At 44.4% G+C, this 15907-nt stretch overlaps 1 protein-coding gene across 1 annotated transcript in view; it reads right to left on the bottom strand.

The window, feature by feature from the left end:
• The window catches only part of acvr1c (activin A receptor type 1C), a 295659-nt gene that overhangs the window by 219023 nt on the left and 60729 nt on the right, over positions 1-15907 (bottom strand). The window contains exon 3 of the mRNA XM_072475088.1: positions 6955-7185. Within this exon, the coding sequence (XP_072331189.1) occupies positions 6955-7185 (231 nt within the window). The remainder of the gene's footprint in view (positions 1-6954; positions 7186-15907) is intronic.

Here is a 15907-nt window from a genome sequence, read left to right as displayed (position 1 = left end):
AGTCACTTACACAAGTGCCATTTTGAACAATTTCACTCGAGTCTCTGATTTGACGAGTAATATCACTTTCAGGGCCACCAAATACCAAAACTACATTTAGAATACTCTGTACGTGAAGAGAATAATTCGTATTCCAAAAGTGGTAAATAATAGTTTATGGCAGTGTTTGTAGAAATACCTCATAGGTTTTTGAAGAAAATATCTTGTAGGGAACTAAAATGAATCATATTCCCTTCAGTAACAAAGTTCAGCTTGCCATCGAGGCCGAGATGTTGCAATTGAAGTTATTTTAACACTGAGGTTAACCACTGTAATTTACTTGCATAAATGCCACTGTTAAGTTATCGTAATCGGCAATCGGGCGGAGAATCGACTCCGACGCATAAATCGGGGACGGCGGCGGCGTTTGACGCTGGTCTCCATGCTCCACCCCCTCGGAAATGATGTAATCGCGTTGCGCACCACGCGCCATTGCAATGGCGTTGGCGCATCGTAGGCAGGCCCTCCCGTGATGCTCCACCCCCGATGGGCCAAGTTCCCGACGGTGTGGGACACTTGTGGTCTCAGCGGTTCGGGAACCTGGCGTGGCGGCTGTGGACTGTATCCAATATCGCCACACTCTGCAGGGATCCATGCTGCTGGCTGCGTGGGGCTTCCGCAAGGGCTGGAGGGACTGGTGGGGGGTGGCCAGGGGGTGGCCTGTGGGGTAGCAGATGGCGGGTCAGGTCTGCTCAGGGCTGGTGCCATGTTGTACAGCTCGACCGCTGTAGGTAATCAGCAGTGCGCATGCACGGTCCCAGATCCGGTGAAGGTTCAGCGCCAATTTTCTAGTCGTAAAACTCCTGCGAATTCTCCGTTTGAGCCGGCACTTAGCCGCTGAAACGGAAAATCCAGCCCAATGTTCACCCGCTGGAGCTGAATTGCACCAGTTTTACAATCCCTTGTGGTCATTAAGTGGGATGCAATTCACTGTTCCACGCCATGCACATTTATGCATGGGACACGAGGGATTCCCAGAGAATCCCACTATCGGGCAACCAATAGAGAGTTCACAGTGCTGACCACCCTCCCACACCCTCAAATTGGCCCCGAACCCAGCCCCCTCCCCCCACCGCATGCCCCTGATTGCCTGGGTGCCCCCCCATACCCCCAGCCATGGGGGTGATCCTCCCCTCCACTGCCCCCCCCCCACCCGCCCGTCCAGGGGCTATGACACTTAGAGTTGCTGCACAAAGTAGAGTTAGGCACATAAACATAAGGGGCTGGGTTTTCTGCGTTGTGACTCCAGAAGCGAGAATCGGGATCAGGCGTGTGGTATTCTTTGTGTTGCTAAATTCAGGATAATTGGCGTAGTGTTCACAAAGACCACAAATAGCTTCTAAATGGAACAAAGCTATAAATTTATTAACACTACTTAATTGGATTCGACACTTACTCCTATATAATACAGTTGATAATAAACATATCATAGATTATCATAGAATTTACAGTGCAGAAGGAGGCCATTCGGCCCATCAAGTCTGCACCGGCTCTTGGAAAGAGCACCCTACCCAAGGTCAACACCTCCACCCAATCCCCATAACCCAGTAACCCCACCCAACACTAAGGGCAATTTTGGACACTAAGGGCAATTTATCATGACCAATCCACCTAACCTGCACATCTTTGGACTGTGGGAGGAAACCGGAGCACCCAGAGGAAACCCACACACACACGGGGAGGATGTGCAGACTCCGCACAGACAGTGACCCAAGCTGGAATCGAACCTGGGACCCTGGAGCTGTGAAGCAATTGTGCTATCCACAATGCTACCGTGCTGCCCTCATATAAGCTACACTGATCTACTACTAATCTCTACTGTTATGGGCCAGGTTTAGAGAACCCCAAAGTGTATCATGGAGTTCACCTGACCCACAACTTTAAATAGATTGTGGTATGGGGAGCACACGGCCCACTCTACAGGTGTGGTACAGCAGAAATGGAAAAGTATTTTTTCAAGCAAAACAATGTTTATTCTATGAACTTAAGTTAACCTTTTTGAAACATACAGTGAACATGTTAGCAACCATCAATTCAAATACAACCCACAAAGAATACAACACTAAGTAATCCTTAATAACTTCCCAAACAACATCCAGAAGACAGAACCTTTCAACAGAAGCACATTAGGTTTACATTCATAACTGAGAACTTTTATAATTCTGAATTCACCATATGATCAAGAGATAGTCTTTTGATGGCAGAGACAACAGCAGTACACCTGCTTGGTCTGGCTTCAGCTCCAACATTGAAAACAAAACTAAAACACACCCTGCAGCCTGCTCAAAAACTAAAGTAAAAAGTTGACAGACAGCCCAGCTCCACCCACTCTCTGACATCACTGCAGTAGTAAACACCCATTTCTTAAAGGTACTCTCACTACAGATATTTATATACACAGCCATGTATAAACACCCATTTCTTAAAGGTACTCTCACATGACACCTCCCCCCAAGAAAAAAAAATAAACCATCAACTTCAAGATGGTTTCATTTTTCACCTTTTCACTATCCTTTAAGAAATGCACACAATAAATATACTTTTTTGTTTCAAAACAAACACACGCAAACAGGTACAATAATATAGTCCATTTTTGTTCTTTCTCTAACTGAAATCCTTCTCGGTTGACAGTCTCTTTGAACAAGAAGGTCTCTGCACGATCCATCCATTTCTCTATGCCTCGGCATTTCTCTTTAAAGTCAGATACTTTAGTTCAATCAGATCACAGAGTCCCTTGTAATTCTCCAACACAGGAGCATTGATTATCACAGCTTTCAGGCTGTCAAATGCCTGTTGAAAGTCCGCTGTCCACTGGAATTTGTTACACTTCTTCAGTAAGTCCATCAGTGGAGCAATCACGCTACAAATGTTCGATCAAAACCACTCATGCCAAGAACTCGCATTATTTCCCTTCGTCTTTTGGGTATTGGAAAGTCCTCAATAACTGTTGGTTTCACATCCCGTGTGACCATTCAACACTGTCTGATTGTCTGGCTAAGGAAAGTGACCTGGGATTTTCTAAATTCACTTTTGGCTAGGTTTATCCCCAAACCCGCCTCCTGAAGTCAATCGAATAACTCCATCAGATGTTTCAAAGGTTCGGTCCATGTCTGGCTGAAAATTACCAGATCGTCGATGTACACCGCACAATTGGGTAATCCTGAAACAACTTTGTTAGTTAACCGTTGAAATGTGGCTGGGGCGTTTTTCATGCCAAATGGCATAACTTTGAATTTGTATATACCATCTGGAGTCACAAAAGCTGAAATCTCCTTCCCCCTTTCGGATAAAAGTACCTGCCAGTAACCTTTAAGTAAATTCCGTTTGGAAATAAAAGCGGATTGTCCCACTTTCTCAATGCAATCCTCCAAACGTGGGATAGGATAAGAGTCCGTTCTTGTAACTGCATTAACCTTTCTATAGTCCCCACACAACCGTTGGGTACCATCTGGTTTAGGTACCATCAGTATGGGTGAGCTCCATTGGCTGCAACCCACTTCAATTATGCCATTTTTAAGCATACTCTCAATCTCTTTGTTAACCTGTGCCAATTTTAAAGGATTAAGTCTATATGGATGTTGTTTGATTGGAACAGCATTTCCCACATCTACATCATGTATAGCCATTTTAGTACTTCCCAATTTATCTTCACAAACTTGCCCATGTGATATCAATAACTCTTTCAGGTCAGTTCGTTTTTCCTCTGGAAGGTAACTCAACAATTTATTCCAATTTTTAAGAACATCCTCGTTTTCCAATGTAATTTGAGGTATGTCAAATTCACAGTCATCTGGATTTGGTTTGTCGCTTTGAGTTTGAATCATTAAAACCTCCTTTTTCTCTCCTTCCCTTTCAAAGTACCTTTTAAGCATATTCACATGACACACTCGGTGAGTCTTCCTTCTATCTGGTGTTTTTACCACATAATTCACCTCACTGAATTTTCTTTCAATCTGATAAGGTCCACAAAACCTTGCTTTTACCACTAGTAACAACACTAAAACGTTATCCGCAATGGGAAAACTACGAACTTTGGATTTCTTGTCTGCTATCCGTTTCAGCACATTTTGTGCAACTTTTAAATGTTGTCTAGCCAATTCACCTGCTCTATTTAATCGTTCCCTAAAATTTGACACGTAATCCAATAATGTAATTTCCGATTTCTCACTTACCAATTTTTCCTTCATCAATTTAAGTGGTCCTCTTACGTCATGACCAAACATTAGTTCAAAACGACTGAATTTGGTTGACTCACTAGGTGCATCCCTAATTGCAAACAGTACGAATGGAATTCCTTTATCCCAATCCTCTGGATAATCTTGACAACAAATCCTCAACATTGTCTTTAATGTCTGATGCCGCCTTTCTAACGTTCCCTGCGATTCTAGATGGTATGCAGTTGATTTAAATTGTTTTATTCCTAAGCTATCCATAACTTCTTTGAATAACCTTGAGGTAAAATTTGATCCTTGATCCAATTGTATTTCTGTGGGTAGTCCATATCTAGTAAAGAATTTAAGTAATTCCTCCACAATCTTTTTAGCTGTAATATTACGTACTGGAATGGCCTCTGGAAACCTAGTAGACACATCCATTATAGTCAAAAGATATTGATTCCCATTTTTAGTTTCAGGAAGCGGTCCTATGCAATCAATTAGGACCCTTGTAAAAGGTTCCTCAAATGCTGGAATGGGTATTAAGGGCGCTGGTTTTATCACTGCTTGAGGTTTCCCTATCACTTGACATGTGTGGCATGATTGACAAACTTTAACTACATCCTTAGGTAGTCCAGGCCAATAAAAATGTTTTTGTATTTTAGCTTGAGTTTTCCTTATTCCCAAATGACCTCCCATTGGTACCTCATGCGCAACTCACAACACCTCCTTTCTATACCCTACCGGCACTACTACTTCATGAACTTCTGCCCACTTTTCATCCGCCTGCATATGTAAAGGGCAGCACGGTAGCATTGTGGATAGCACAATTGCTTCACGGGTCCCAGGTTCGATTCCGGCTTGGGTCACTGTCTGTGCGGAGTCTGCACATCCTCCCCCTGTGTGCGTGGGTTTCCTCCGGGTGCTCCGGTTTCCTCCCACAGTCCAAAGATGTGCAGGTTAGGTGGATTGGCCATGATAAATTGCCCTTAGTGTCCAAAATTTCCCTTAGTGTTGGGTGGGGTTACTGGGTTGTGGGCATAGGGTGGAGGTATGGACCTTGGTTCGGGTGCTCTTTACAAGAGCCGGTGCAGACTCGATGGGCCGAATGGCCTTCTTCTGCACTGTAAATTCTATGATTCTATGATAATTGACAGTTATGGATCAATACCATTTCTTAAAGGTACTGTCACATGACATAACACCATTACATTAACTCTGATCAGCTCTTACTCACACTATCTTTCCCTCAGTCTGTACTCTAGATTTCTCCTCAACCTTTCACCCACAAGGCTTAGCATCAATGCCTCATATAGTTGTATATCTAGCTCCCTCTAGTGGTTGATTTAGACATTATATTAACCCTTGCAGTTCTTCACATTTATGATCATGTCACAGGGCAGAGAATCACGCAAAATGGAAAAACCCTGTTTTGCACCTGGCGCTGATTCTGACACCATTCTCCAGTCCCTCACTGGCAGCGATATCGATGTTTGCACCTCAAGCCGGTGATTTCATGCAAAACCGCTATTGCGTGTATTTCCACCCATCCACGATGCCCCACTCTTCTTAGGTGGAAGTCTCGCAGGCACGGACTCGTGCAAGTATTTAGAAGCGGGTCCTGGGTGACTTGGCTGTGGAGGGGGAGCTGGAGGTTAAAAAAAAAATCAGAAAAACCCTCAAGTATTGTCCGGTGGCTGCCCGGGTCGGGGCCAGTAGCGGGTAACATCATGTCCCCCTCGTGATCAGTGTGGGCTGGCTCAGGCCGCCTTTGGTGCAGTATGTATTTAAAACACACTTCTCTGGTGCTATTTACAGGCTCTTGGCTACACACACTGCTAACAGCTGCCTATGTCCATTAAATGCACAGAGAGCCTCTGGTCATCTATGGCCCACCCAGGCCACCCCTCTGACCTTCATACCCCAGCTGTTTTATCAAGGGGATGGGCGTGACCAAGCTCAATCAGGGGTCCACCAGGTGTTGGCCCTCCTCAGAAGCACTGCCCCATTGCAGAGGAAGCAGGGGATCAGCAGATCACATCCCAACCAAAGGACACTTGCACCATGTCCGCCCTGGTTCTCTGATACTCTCACGGCAGAGGCTTCACCAGTGCCCCCACGCCTCACCAGTGCCCCCACGCCTCAGGATCATCAGCTGTCTCCTCCTGGTGAGGCTGGCAGCCTTGGCTGCTTCTGCCATCACCTCCCAGGTGTTGTTCAGGAGGTTAGGCCTGAGTCTACGGCCCACCCTGGGAAGAGGGTGCCCCTCCTCTCCTCACTGACATGGAGCTATGGGTCTACCTCAGACTCCCGAACTGGGTGTGGGGGGTGGGGCTGCTGGTCGTCTGTGAGCCATCTTCGTGGTTGCAGTGAGTGTGTTGTAAGTGGAGCACTTAAAACAGCTCCAGCTGTCAGGCTCTTTGGCGCCAACTCCAGCCCCAGCGGTTACAATGCCCGCTGGGTCGGGAATTCTTCTCAATTCACGGCAGCAAAGCACTGACCCATTTGCATGTCCTGACTCACTTACCAAAGAGCGCCCCCAAAGGAAGTGTGAATCACACGCTATTCAGTCCCGGCGGGAACACTTCTCAAATGGAGAATTCCGGCCAATGAGTCATGCAAAGGTATCATGCCATCTTGTCTGAGATTGCTTGCACATTTTTTACAATTGCAATGAGAGTTTCTTCAATATGAGCAGATTATTTATTTGTGTGTGTGCTTCATTTTCAAATTTCTTTATTTACACTTATGAATGTGTTACCTTTATTGTCAGCAGCAATGAAACCGAGGACATTTTCATGTCGTAACATGCTAGTTTGGTAGATTTCTGCTTCTCGCAGCCAGGACCTCTCTTCATGCGAGGGGAAAATCTTTACAGCTACGTCATCGCCGTGCCACTTTCCATGCCACACTTCTCCGTAACGTCCTTTCCCCACAATTTCATGGAGAACAACTGTTCTGGCTATAGTTCTTTGGACAAAAAGTGGCAAGCCTGATAAAAAGTATTATAGACTCAGTATACAATGGAACTATTTTCAGTTTTGTCAATCTTGAAAGGCTACACAAAAACATTGGTCGGGATTTTCTATCCCGCTGCACCCGTTTTCTGGTGCCCTCGCCAGCAATAGGATCCTCTACCCCAGCAACCGGCCAATGGGGTTGCCCGTTGTGGGCACACCCATTCCGTCGGGAAAGCTGCAGGCATGAGTGCGCTGCCGGCGAAACGGAGGATCCCGCCAATGGAGAATCCAGCCCAATGTATTTACTGAAGAGTGACTTCCTTGGCAGATGTTTAATGCACTTGGTATTTTTATGCAAGCAGAAAGTATTGCATAATACAACAGAGCCATCTGAAATAAATACAGGTTAAGTTTCATGTTGAAATCCTTCATCAGAAAGTAAAATTTAAAAACACAGTAGGACAAATCAAAACAGAAACAGCAGGTAAGTGTCAAGACTTAGACATGCAAACTATTACTAGGAGTACCACTATGAAACGGCACAAGTTTAATAACAGGTTTTCAATTTTTAAAATTGGTAAAGTGCTGGTGATACAAATAATTTCAGCAAGACAGTCAAAATACTTCAATTAAAACATATTGCAACTGTACAGGACCTTAGTTAGGCCTCATTTGGAATATTGTGTACAATTCTGGTCGCCACACTACCAAAAGAATATGGATGCTTTAGCGAGGGTACAGAAGCGGTTTACTAGGATGCTGCCTGGTATGGAGGGCATTAACACTACAATGAAATTACTGTGAAAATCCCCTAGTCGCCACACTCTGGCGCCTGCAAGTTAGTTAAAAGTGATTAACTGTATTTAAAGCAGTGCACACTTCCCGGAAGTGGAGCTGAAACAGATTGAAAAGGTATCCAGCCAGGGTTTCTGCAGAGTTTCAGACTGGAGTCTGATCTGTTCTCTAAAGCGGTGTCAAGAAATCTCTTTTTCAAAGAATAACTCTGTAAAGCAAGTATTACTCTATAGCAATTAAGGGTATTGTTTTCACTGTATTGAGCAGTATGGTTTAAGGGGTAATTGCAAGCTATTTTCAGATGTGATGTTATAGATTTTAATACCTTGTTAATATTAAAGTTTTTTAAAACATCATATCCCTATTTCTTCATGCAATCACTTCTGGAAGCGAAATATCCTTTCCTCACAATCTTACAAAATTAAAATAAAATATTGGGGTTTCAGTCCAGCATACTAGCCAATGTTGGGGGTCTGGTCTGGGATCGCAATAAAATTGGGGGCTCGTCCTTGTTTGGCTTGGAATTATTGAACTTAAAGTCAGTGAGTGTGTGTGGAAGGGTTGTTTTCTTTCAGGTTTTGAAGTTGAAATAGGTAGTGACTGAAGATATAGCTCTTTCCGGTGCATATGGTTTCTTGGGTGTGGACTAGTTTACGAAGGGTGACTAAAATAAAACTTTCGGGTTTACCAGAAAAGTTGCCATTAACCTTATCTGAAGGAGTGAGGAAGGTAGAAATAATACAATTACTAGTGTACACGATGGAGTAGGTAAGAAGATTAATATCTTAAGGGATACAGGAGCAAGTGAGGCTTTATTCATAGAATTTACACTGTAAGGATCACAGCTGAGTAAAGATCAAGAGGGAGACTCGAGGGCAGGTAGAAGTAGAAAGAAGTTGAACCGTAACGTCACAGCCAGCAGGTAAGTGATTGGCTGGTGATTGGTAAGTCGTTTTTCTTTCCCTGAGGTGTGTTGATAAAGTAAGGTTTTCCTTTTTTTTTAAATCGTGTGATTGGTAACAATTTTTCTTTTTTTTTCCTATTTCATTTATCTATTATTTGATATTATAGTTGGACTAAGTTAAGTTTCAGATTAAAAATGGCAGGAGATCTCAGACCCGTGTTATGCACCTCTTGCTCAATGTGGGTGCTCAGGGACGTGGCTGATGTCCCTGGCTCCTTCACGTGCGGGAAGTGATTCCAGCTGCAGCTCTTGTTCGACCGCATGACGGCTCTGGAGCTGCGGATGGACTCACTTTGGAGCATCCGCGATGCTGAGGAGGTCGTGGATAGCACGTTTAGCGAATTGGTCACACCACAGATTAGGACTGCTGAGAGAGAAAGGGAATGGGTGACCAACAGGCAGAGAAAAAGCAGGAAGGCAGTGCAGGTGTCCCCTATGGTCATCTCCCTCCAAAACAGGTGTACCATTTTAGATACTGTTGGGGGAGGGTGCTCACCAGGGGAAGGCAGCAGTAGCCAGGTTCATGGCACCGTGGCTGGCTCTGCTGTACAGAAGGACGGGAAAAAGAGAGGAAGGGCTATAGTCATAGGGGATTCAATTGTAAGGGGAGTAGATAGGCGGTTCTGTGGTCGAAGACGAGACTCCTGAATGGTATGTTGCCTCCCAAGTGCACGGGTCAGGGATGTCTCAGATCGGCTGCAGAACATTCTGAAGGGGGAGGGTGAACAGCCAGTTGTCGTGGTGCATATAGGCACCAATGATATAGGTAAAAAACGGGATGAGGTCCTACAAGCAGAATTTAGGGAGTTAGGAGCCAAGTTAAAAAGTCAGACCTCAGAGGTAGTAATCTCATGATTGCTACCAGTGCCACGTGGTAGCAATCATGTGGCAAACTAATGTGGCAGTGCGATGGGAACCAAATGAGGAGGTTAGTGGACAGTAAGGAGGTAGTAACTAAAGCCTGTAAGGAAATAGATCATGCAGTCAGCGTGACTAAGGGGAAGAGTAGGCAGGGAGCAGAGGATGAACACAAAGGGACTGGTGGTCTGAGGTGCATTTGTTTTAATGCAAGAAGTGTAGTAGGTAAGGCAGATGAACTGAGGGCTTGGATTAGTACCTGGGAGTATGATGTTATTGCTATTACTGAGACTTGGTTGAGGGAAGGGCATGATTGGCAACTAAATATCCCAGGATATCGATGTTTCAGGCGGGATAGAGAGGGGGGTAAAAGGGGTGGAGGAGTTGCATTACTGTTCAGAGAGGATATCACAGCTGTGCTGAAGGAGGGCACTATGGAGGACGAGAGCAGTGAGGCGATATGGGCAGAGCTCAGAAATAGGAAGGGTGCGCTTACAATGTTGGGGCTGTACTACAGGCCTCCCAACAGCGATCGTGATGTAGAGGTACAAATATGTAAACAGATTATGGAAAGATGTAGGAGCAACAGGGTGGTGGTGATAGGAGATTTTAATTTTCCCAACATTGACTGGGATACACTCAGTGTCAGAGGTCTAGATGGAGCAGAATTTGTAAGGAGCATCCAGGAGGGTTTTCTGGAGCAGTGTGTAAATAGTCCAACTCGGGAAGGGGCCATACTGGACCTGGTGTTGGGGAATGAGCCCGGCCAGGTGGTTGAAGTTTCAGTCGGGGATTACTTTGGGAATAGTGATCACAATTCCGTAAGTTTTAGAATACTCATGGACAAAGACGAGAGTGGTCCTAAAGGAAGAGTGCTAAATTGGGGGAAGGCCAACTATACCAAAACTCGGCAGGAGCTGGGAATGTGGATTGGGAGCAGCTGTTTGAAGGTAAATCCACATTTGATATGTGGGAGGCTTTTAAAGAGAGGTTGATTAGAGTGCAGGACAGACATGTCCCTGTGAAAATGAGGGATAGAAATGGCAAAATTAAGGAACCATGGATGACAGGTGAAATTGTGAGACTAGCTAAGAGGAAAAAGGAAGCATAAGGAAGCAAAAAGAGTGAGTTTAGGAATTTGAAGCTAGATGGGAATTCGAAGCTGGGTGGGGAGGAGGTGCTTTTTAACCCTGGTAAGTGACTGGTAAGTAGTTTTTCTTTTCATTGTCTAATTCATTTATTAATTTTTTCTTTCATTTTTTGGAATTGTATTCAAATTCCTGGGGCATTGGAACTGGTTCTTGGGGAGATGGGACCAGTACAAACCGGATGGTCTGCACCTGGGCAGGACTGGAAATGATGTCCTCGGGGGGGGGGGGGGGGTTGCTAGAGCTGTTGGGGAGGGTTCAAACTAATGTGGCAGGGGGATGGGAACTGATGCAGGAAATCGGAAGGTAGTAAAACAGGGACAGAAACAAAAGGCACTTAGCGGGAAAGTGTAAGGCAGAGAAGCCATAGTCAAAAATTAAAAAGGGCGACAGCACAAGGTGAATAGGCCCAGTAATACCAAAAGGAATAAAACGGGAAGTAAAAACATAAATGGTAAGCGACGCGGCAGGTTGTTACATGAAGATATGGGTTCAACGACAAGGAAAATTAAGAGAAAAGTTAAGAGGAAATATAACTTAGGAGAGGTTACCGATTGAGGTGTTAAGGTTCAAAACAGAGGTAAAAAAGCCAGCATAAGTGTACTTTACCTGAATGCTCGTAGTATTCGGAATAAGGTAAATGAGTTGATGCCGCAAATCATCGTGAATGACTATGATTTAGTGGCCATTATTGAAACATAGTTAAAGGATGGTCATGACAGGGAGTTAAATATCCGAGGGTATCAAACTATTCGGAAGGACAAAGTGGATGGTAAGGGAGGTGGTGTAGCTCTGTTACTTAAGGATGACATTCGGGCAATAGTAAGGGATACCATCGGTGCTATGGAGGATAAGGCTGAATCCATTTGGGTGGAAATCAGGAATAGTAAGGCAAAAAAGTCACTGATAGAAGTAGTCTATAGGCCACCGAATAGTAACATTATGGTGGGGCAGGCAATAAACAAAGAAATAACTGATGCATGTAGAAATGGTACAGCAGTTATCATGGGGGATTTTAATTAACGTCGATTGGTTCAACCAGGTCAGTCAAGGCAGCCTTGAGGAGGAGTTTATAGAATGTATCCGTGATAGTTTCCTAGAACAGTATGTAATAGAACCTACAAGGGAACAAGCGGTCCTAGATCTGGTCCTGTGTAATGAGACAGGATTGATTAATGATCTCATAGTTAGGGATCCTCTTGGAAGGAGCAATCACAATATGGTGTAATTTAAAATACAGGTGGAAGGTGAGAAGACAAAATCAAACACTAGTGTTTTTTGCTTAAACAAAGGAGATTACAATGGGATGAGAGAGGAACTAGCTAAGGTAGACTGGGAGCAAAGACTTTATGGTGAAACAGTTAAAAAACAGTGGAGAACATTTCAAGCGATTTTTCACAGTGCTCAGCAAAGGTTTATACCAACAAAAAGGAAGGACGGTAGAAAGAGGAAAAATCGACCGTGGATATCTAAGAAAATAAGGGAGAATATCAAATTGAAGGAAAAAGCATACAAAGTGGCAAAGATTAGTGGGAGACTAGAGGACTGGGAAATCTTTAGGGGGCAACAGAAAGCTCCTAAAAAAGCTAGAAAAAAAGAGTAAGATAGATAATGAGAGTAAACTTGCTCAGAACATAAAAACAGATAGTAAATGTTTCTACAAATATATAAAACAAAAAAAGAGTGGCTAAGGTAAATATTGATCCTTGAGAGATTGAGAAGGGAGATCTAATAATGGGAGATGAGGAAATGGCTGAGGAGAACAGGTTTTTTGGGTCGGTCTTCACAGTGGAAGACACAAATAACATGCCAGTGACTGATAGAAATGAGGCTATGACAGGTGAGGACCTTGAGATGATTGTTATCACTAAGGAGGTAGTGATGGGCAAGCTAATGGGGCTAAAGGTAGACAGGTCTCCTGGCCCTGATGGAATGCATCCCAGAGTGCTAAAAGTGATGGCTATGGAAATTGCAAATGCACTAGTGATAATTTACCAAAATTCACTAAACTCTGGGGTGGTCCCGGCAGATTGGAAATGAGCAAACGTGACACCACTGTTTAAAAAAGGAGGCAGGCAGAAAGCGTGTAATTATAGGCCAGTGAGCTTAACTTTGGTAGTAGGGAAGATGCTGGAATCTATCATCAAGGAAGAAATAGCAAGGCATCTGGATCGAAATTGTCCCATTGGGCAGGCGCAGCATGGGTACATAAAGGGCAGGTCGTGCCTAACTAATTTAGTGGAATTTTTTGAGAACATTACCAGTGCGGTCGATAACGGGGAGCCAATGGATGTGGTATATCTGAATTTCCAGAAAGCCTTTGACAAGGTGCCACACAAAAGGCTGCTGCATAAGATAAAGATGCATGGCGTTAAGGGTAAAGTAGTAGCATGGATAGAGGATTGGTTAATTAATAGAAAGCAAAGAGTGGTGATTAATGGATGTTTCTCTGGTTGGCAATCAGTAGCTAGTGGTGTCCCTCAGGAATCAGTGTTGGGCCCACAACTGTTCACAATTTACATAGATGATTTGGAGTTGGGGACCAAGGGCAATGTGTCCAAGTTTGCAGACGACACTAAGAAGAGTGTAAAGCAAAAAGTGCAGAGGATACTGGAAGTCTGCAGAGGGATTTGGATAGGTTAAGTGAATGGGCTAGGGTCTGGCAGATGGAATACAATGTTGACAAATGTGAGGTTATCCATTTTGGTAGGAATACCAGCAAAAGGGATTATTATTTAAATGATAAAATATTAAAACATGCTGCTGTGCACAGAGACCTAGTGCATGAGTCGCAAAAAGTTGGTTTACAGGTGCAACAGGTGATTAAGAAGGCAAATGGAATTTTGTTCTTCATTGCTAGAGGGATGGAGTTTAAGATTAGGGAGGTTATGCTGCAATTGTATAAGGTGTTAGTGAGGCCACACCTGGAGTATTGTGTTCAGTTTTGGTCTCCTTACCTGAGAAAGGACATACTGGCGCAGGAGGGTGTGCAGAGGAGATTCACTCGGTTAATCCCAGAGCTCAAGGGGTTGGATTACGAGGAGAGGTTGAGTAGACTGGGACTGTACTCATTGGAGTTTAGAAGGATGAGGGGGGATCGTGTAGAAACATATAAAATTATGAAGGGAATAGATAGGATAGATGCGGGCAGGTTGTTTCCACTGGCGGGGGAAAGCAGAACTAGGGGGCAGTCTCAAAATAAGGGGAAGTAGGTTTAGGACTGAGTTTAGGAGGAACTTCTTCACCCAAAGGGTTGTGAATCTCTGGAATTCCTTGCCCAGTGAAACAGTTGAGGCTCCTTCATTAAATGTTTTTAAGGTAAAGATAGTTTTTTGAAGAAGAAAGGGATTAAGGGTTTTGGTGTTCGGGCAGGAAAGTGGAGCTGAGTCCACAAAAGGTCAGCCATGATCTCATTGAATGGCGGAGCAGGCTCGAGGGGCCAAATGGCCTACTCCTGCTCCTAGTTCTTATGTTCTTATGCTCTTATACATAAGGTCTAGGCAACTGAAGACAGACGAAGCTTTGGAAGAATATCGGGAATGTAGCACCAATCTGAAACGAGGAATCAAGAGGGCTAAAAGGGGTCATGAAATATCTTTAGCAAACATGGTTAAGGAAAATCCCAAAGCCTTTTATTCATATATAAGTAGCAAGAGGGTAACTAGAGAAAGGGTTGGCCCACTCAAGGACAAAGGAGGAAAGTTATGCGTGGAGTCAGAGAAAATGGGTGAGATTCTTCACGAGCACTTGGCATCAGTATTCACCGAGGAGAGGGACATGACGGATATTGAGGTTAGGTATAGATGTTTGATTACTCTAGGTCAAGTCGGCATAAGGAGGGAGGATGTGTTGGGTATTCTAAAAGGCATTAAGGTGGACAAGTCCCCAGGTCCGGATGGGATCTATCCCAGGTTACTGAGGGAAGTGAGAGGGCAAATAGCTGGGGCCTTAACAGATATCTTTGCAGCATTCTTGAATACTGGTGAGGTACCGGAGGACTGTAGAATTGCTAATGTTGTCCCCTTGTTTAAGAAGGGTAGCAGGGATCATTCAGATAATTATAGACCGGTGAGCCTGACATCAGTGGCAGGGAAGCTGCTGGAGAAGATATTGAGGGATCGGATCTATTCCCATTTGGAAGAAAATGGGCTTATCGGTGATAGGCAACATGGTTTTGTGCAGGGAAGGTCATGTCTTACCAACTTAATAGAATTCTTTGAGGAAGTGACAAAGTTGATTGATGAGGGAAGGGCTGTAGATGTCACAGACATGGACTTGAGTAAGGCATTTGATAAGGTTCCCCACGGTAGGCTGATGGAGAAAGTGAAGTCTCATGGGGTCCAGGGTGTACTAGCTAGATGGATAAAGAACTGGCTGGGCAACAGGCGACAGAGAGTAGTAGTGGAAGGGAGTTTCTCAAAATGGAGAACTGTGACCAGTGGTATTCCACAGGGATCCGTGCTGGGACTACTTTTGTTTGTGATATACATAAATGGTCTGGAGGAAGGTATAGGTGGTCTGATTAGCAGGTTTGCAGATGACACTAAGATTGGTGGAGTAGCAGATAGTGAAGGGGACTGTCAGAGAATACAGCAGAATATAGATAGATTGGAGAGTTGGGCGGAGAAATGGCAGATGGAGTTCAATCCGGGCAAATGAGAGGTGATGCATTTTGGAAGATCCAATTCAAGAGCGAACTATACGGTAAATGAAAAAGCCCTGGGGAAAATTGATGTACAGAGAGATCTGGGTGTTCAGGTCAATTGTATCCTGAAGGTGGCTGCGCAGGTCAATAGAGTGGTCAAGAAGGCATACAGCATGCTTGCCTTCATCGGAAGGGGTATTGAGTACAAGAGTTGGCAGGTCATGCTACAGTTGTATAAGACTTTGGTTCGGCCACATTTGGAATACTGTGTACAGTTCTGGTCGGCACATTACCAAAAGGATGTGGATGCTTTGGAGAAGGTGCAGAGGAGGTTCACCAGGATG

The sequence above is a fragment of the Scyliorhinus torazame genome, chromosome 2 (assembly GCF_047496885.1).
Source record: "Scyliorhinus torazame isolate Kashiwa2021f chromosome 2, sScyTor2.1, whole genome shotgun sequence".
Lineage (NCBI taxonomy): Eukaryota > Metazoa > Chordata > Chondrichthyes > Carcharhiniformes > Scyliorhinidae > Scyliorhinus > Scyliorhinus torazame.
This window is presented reverse-complemented; position numbering and strand designations above follow the sequence as displayed.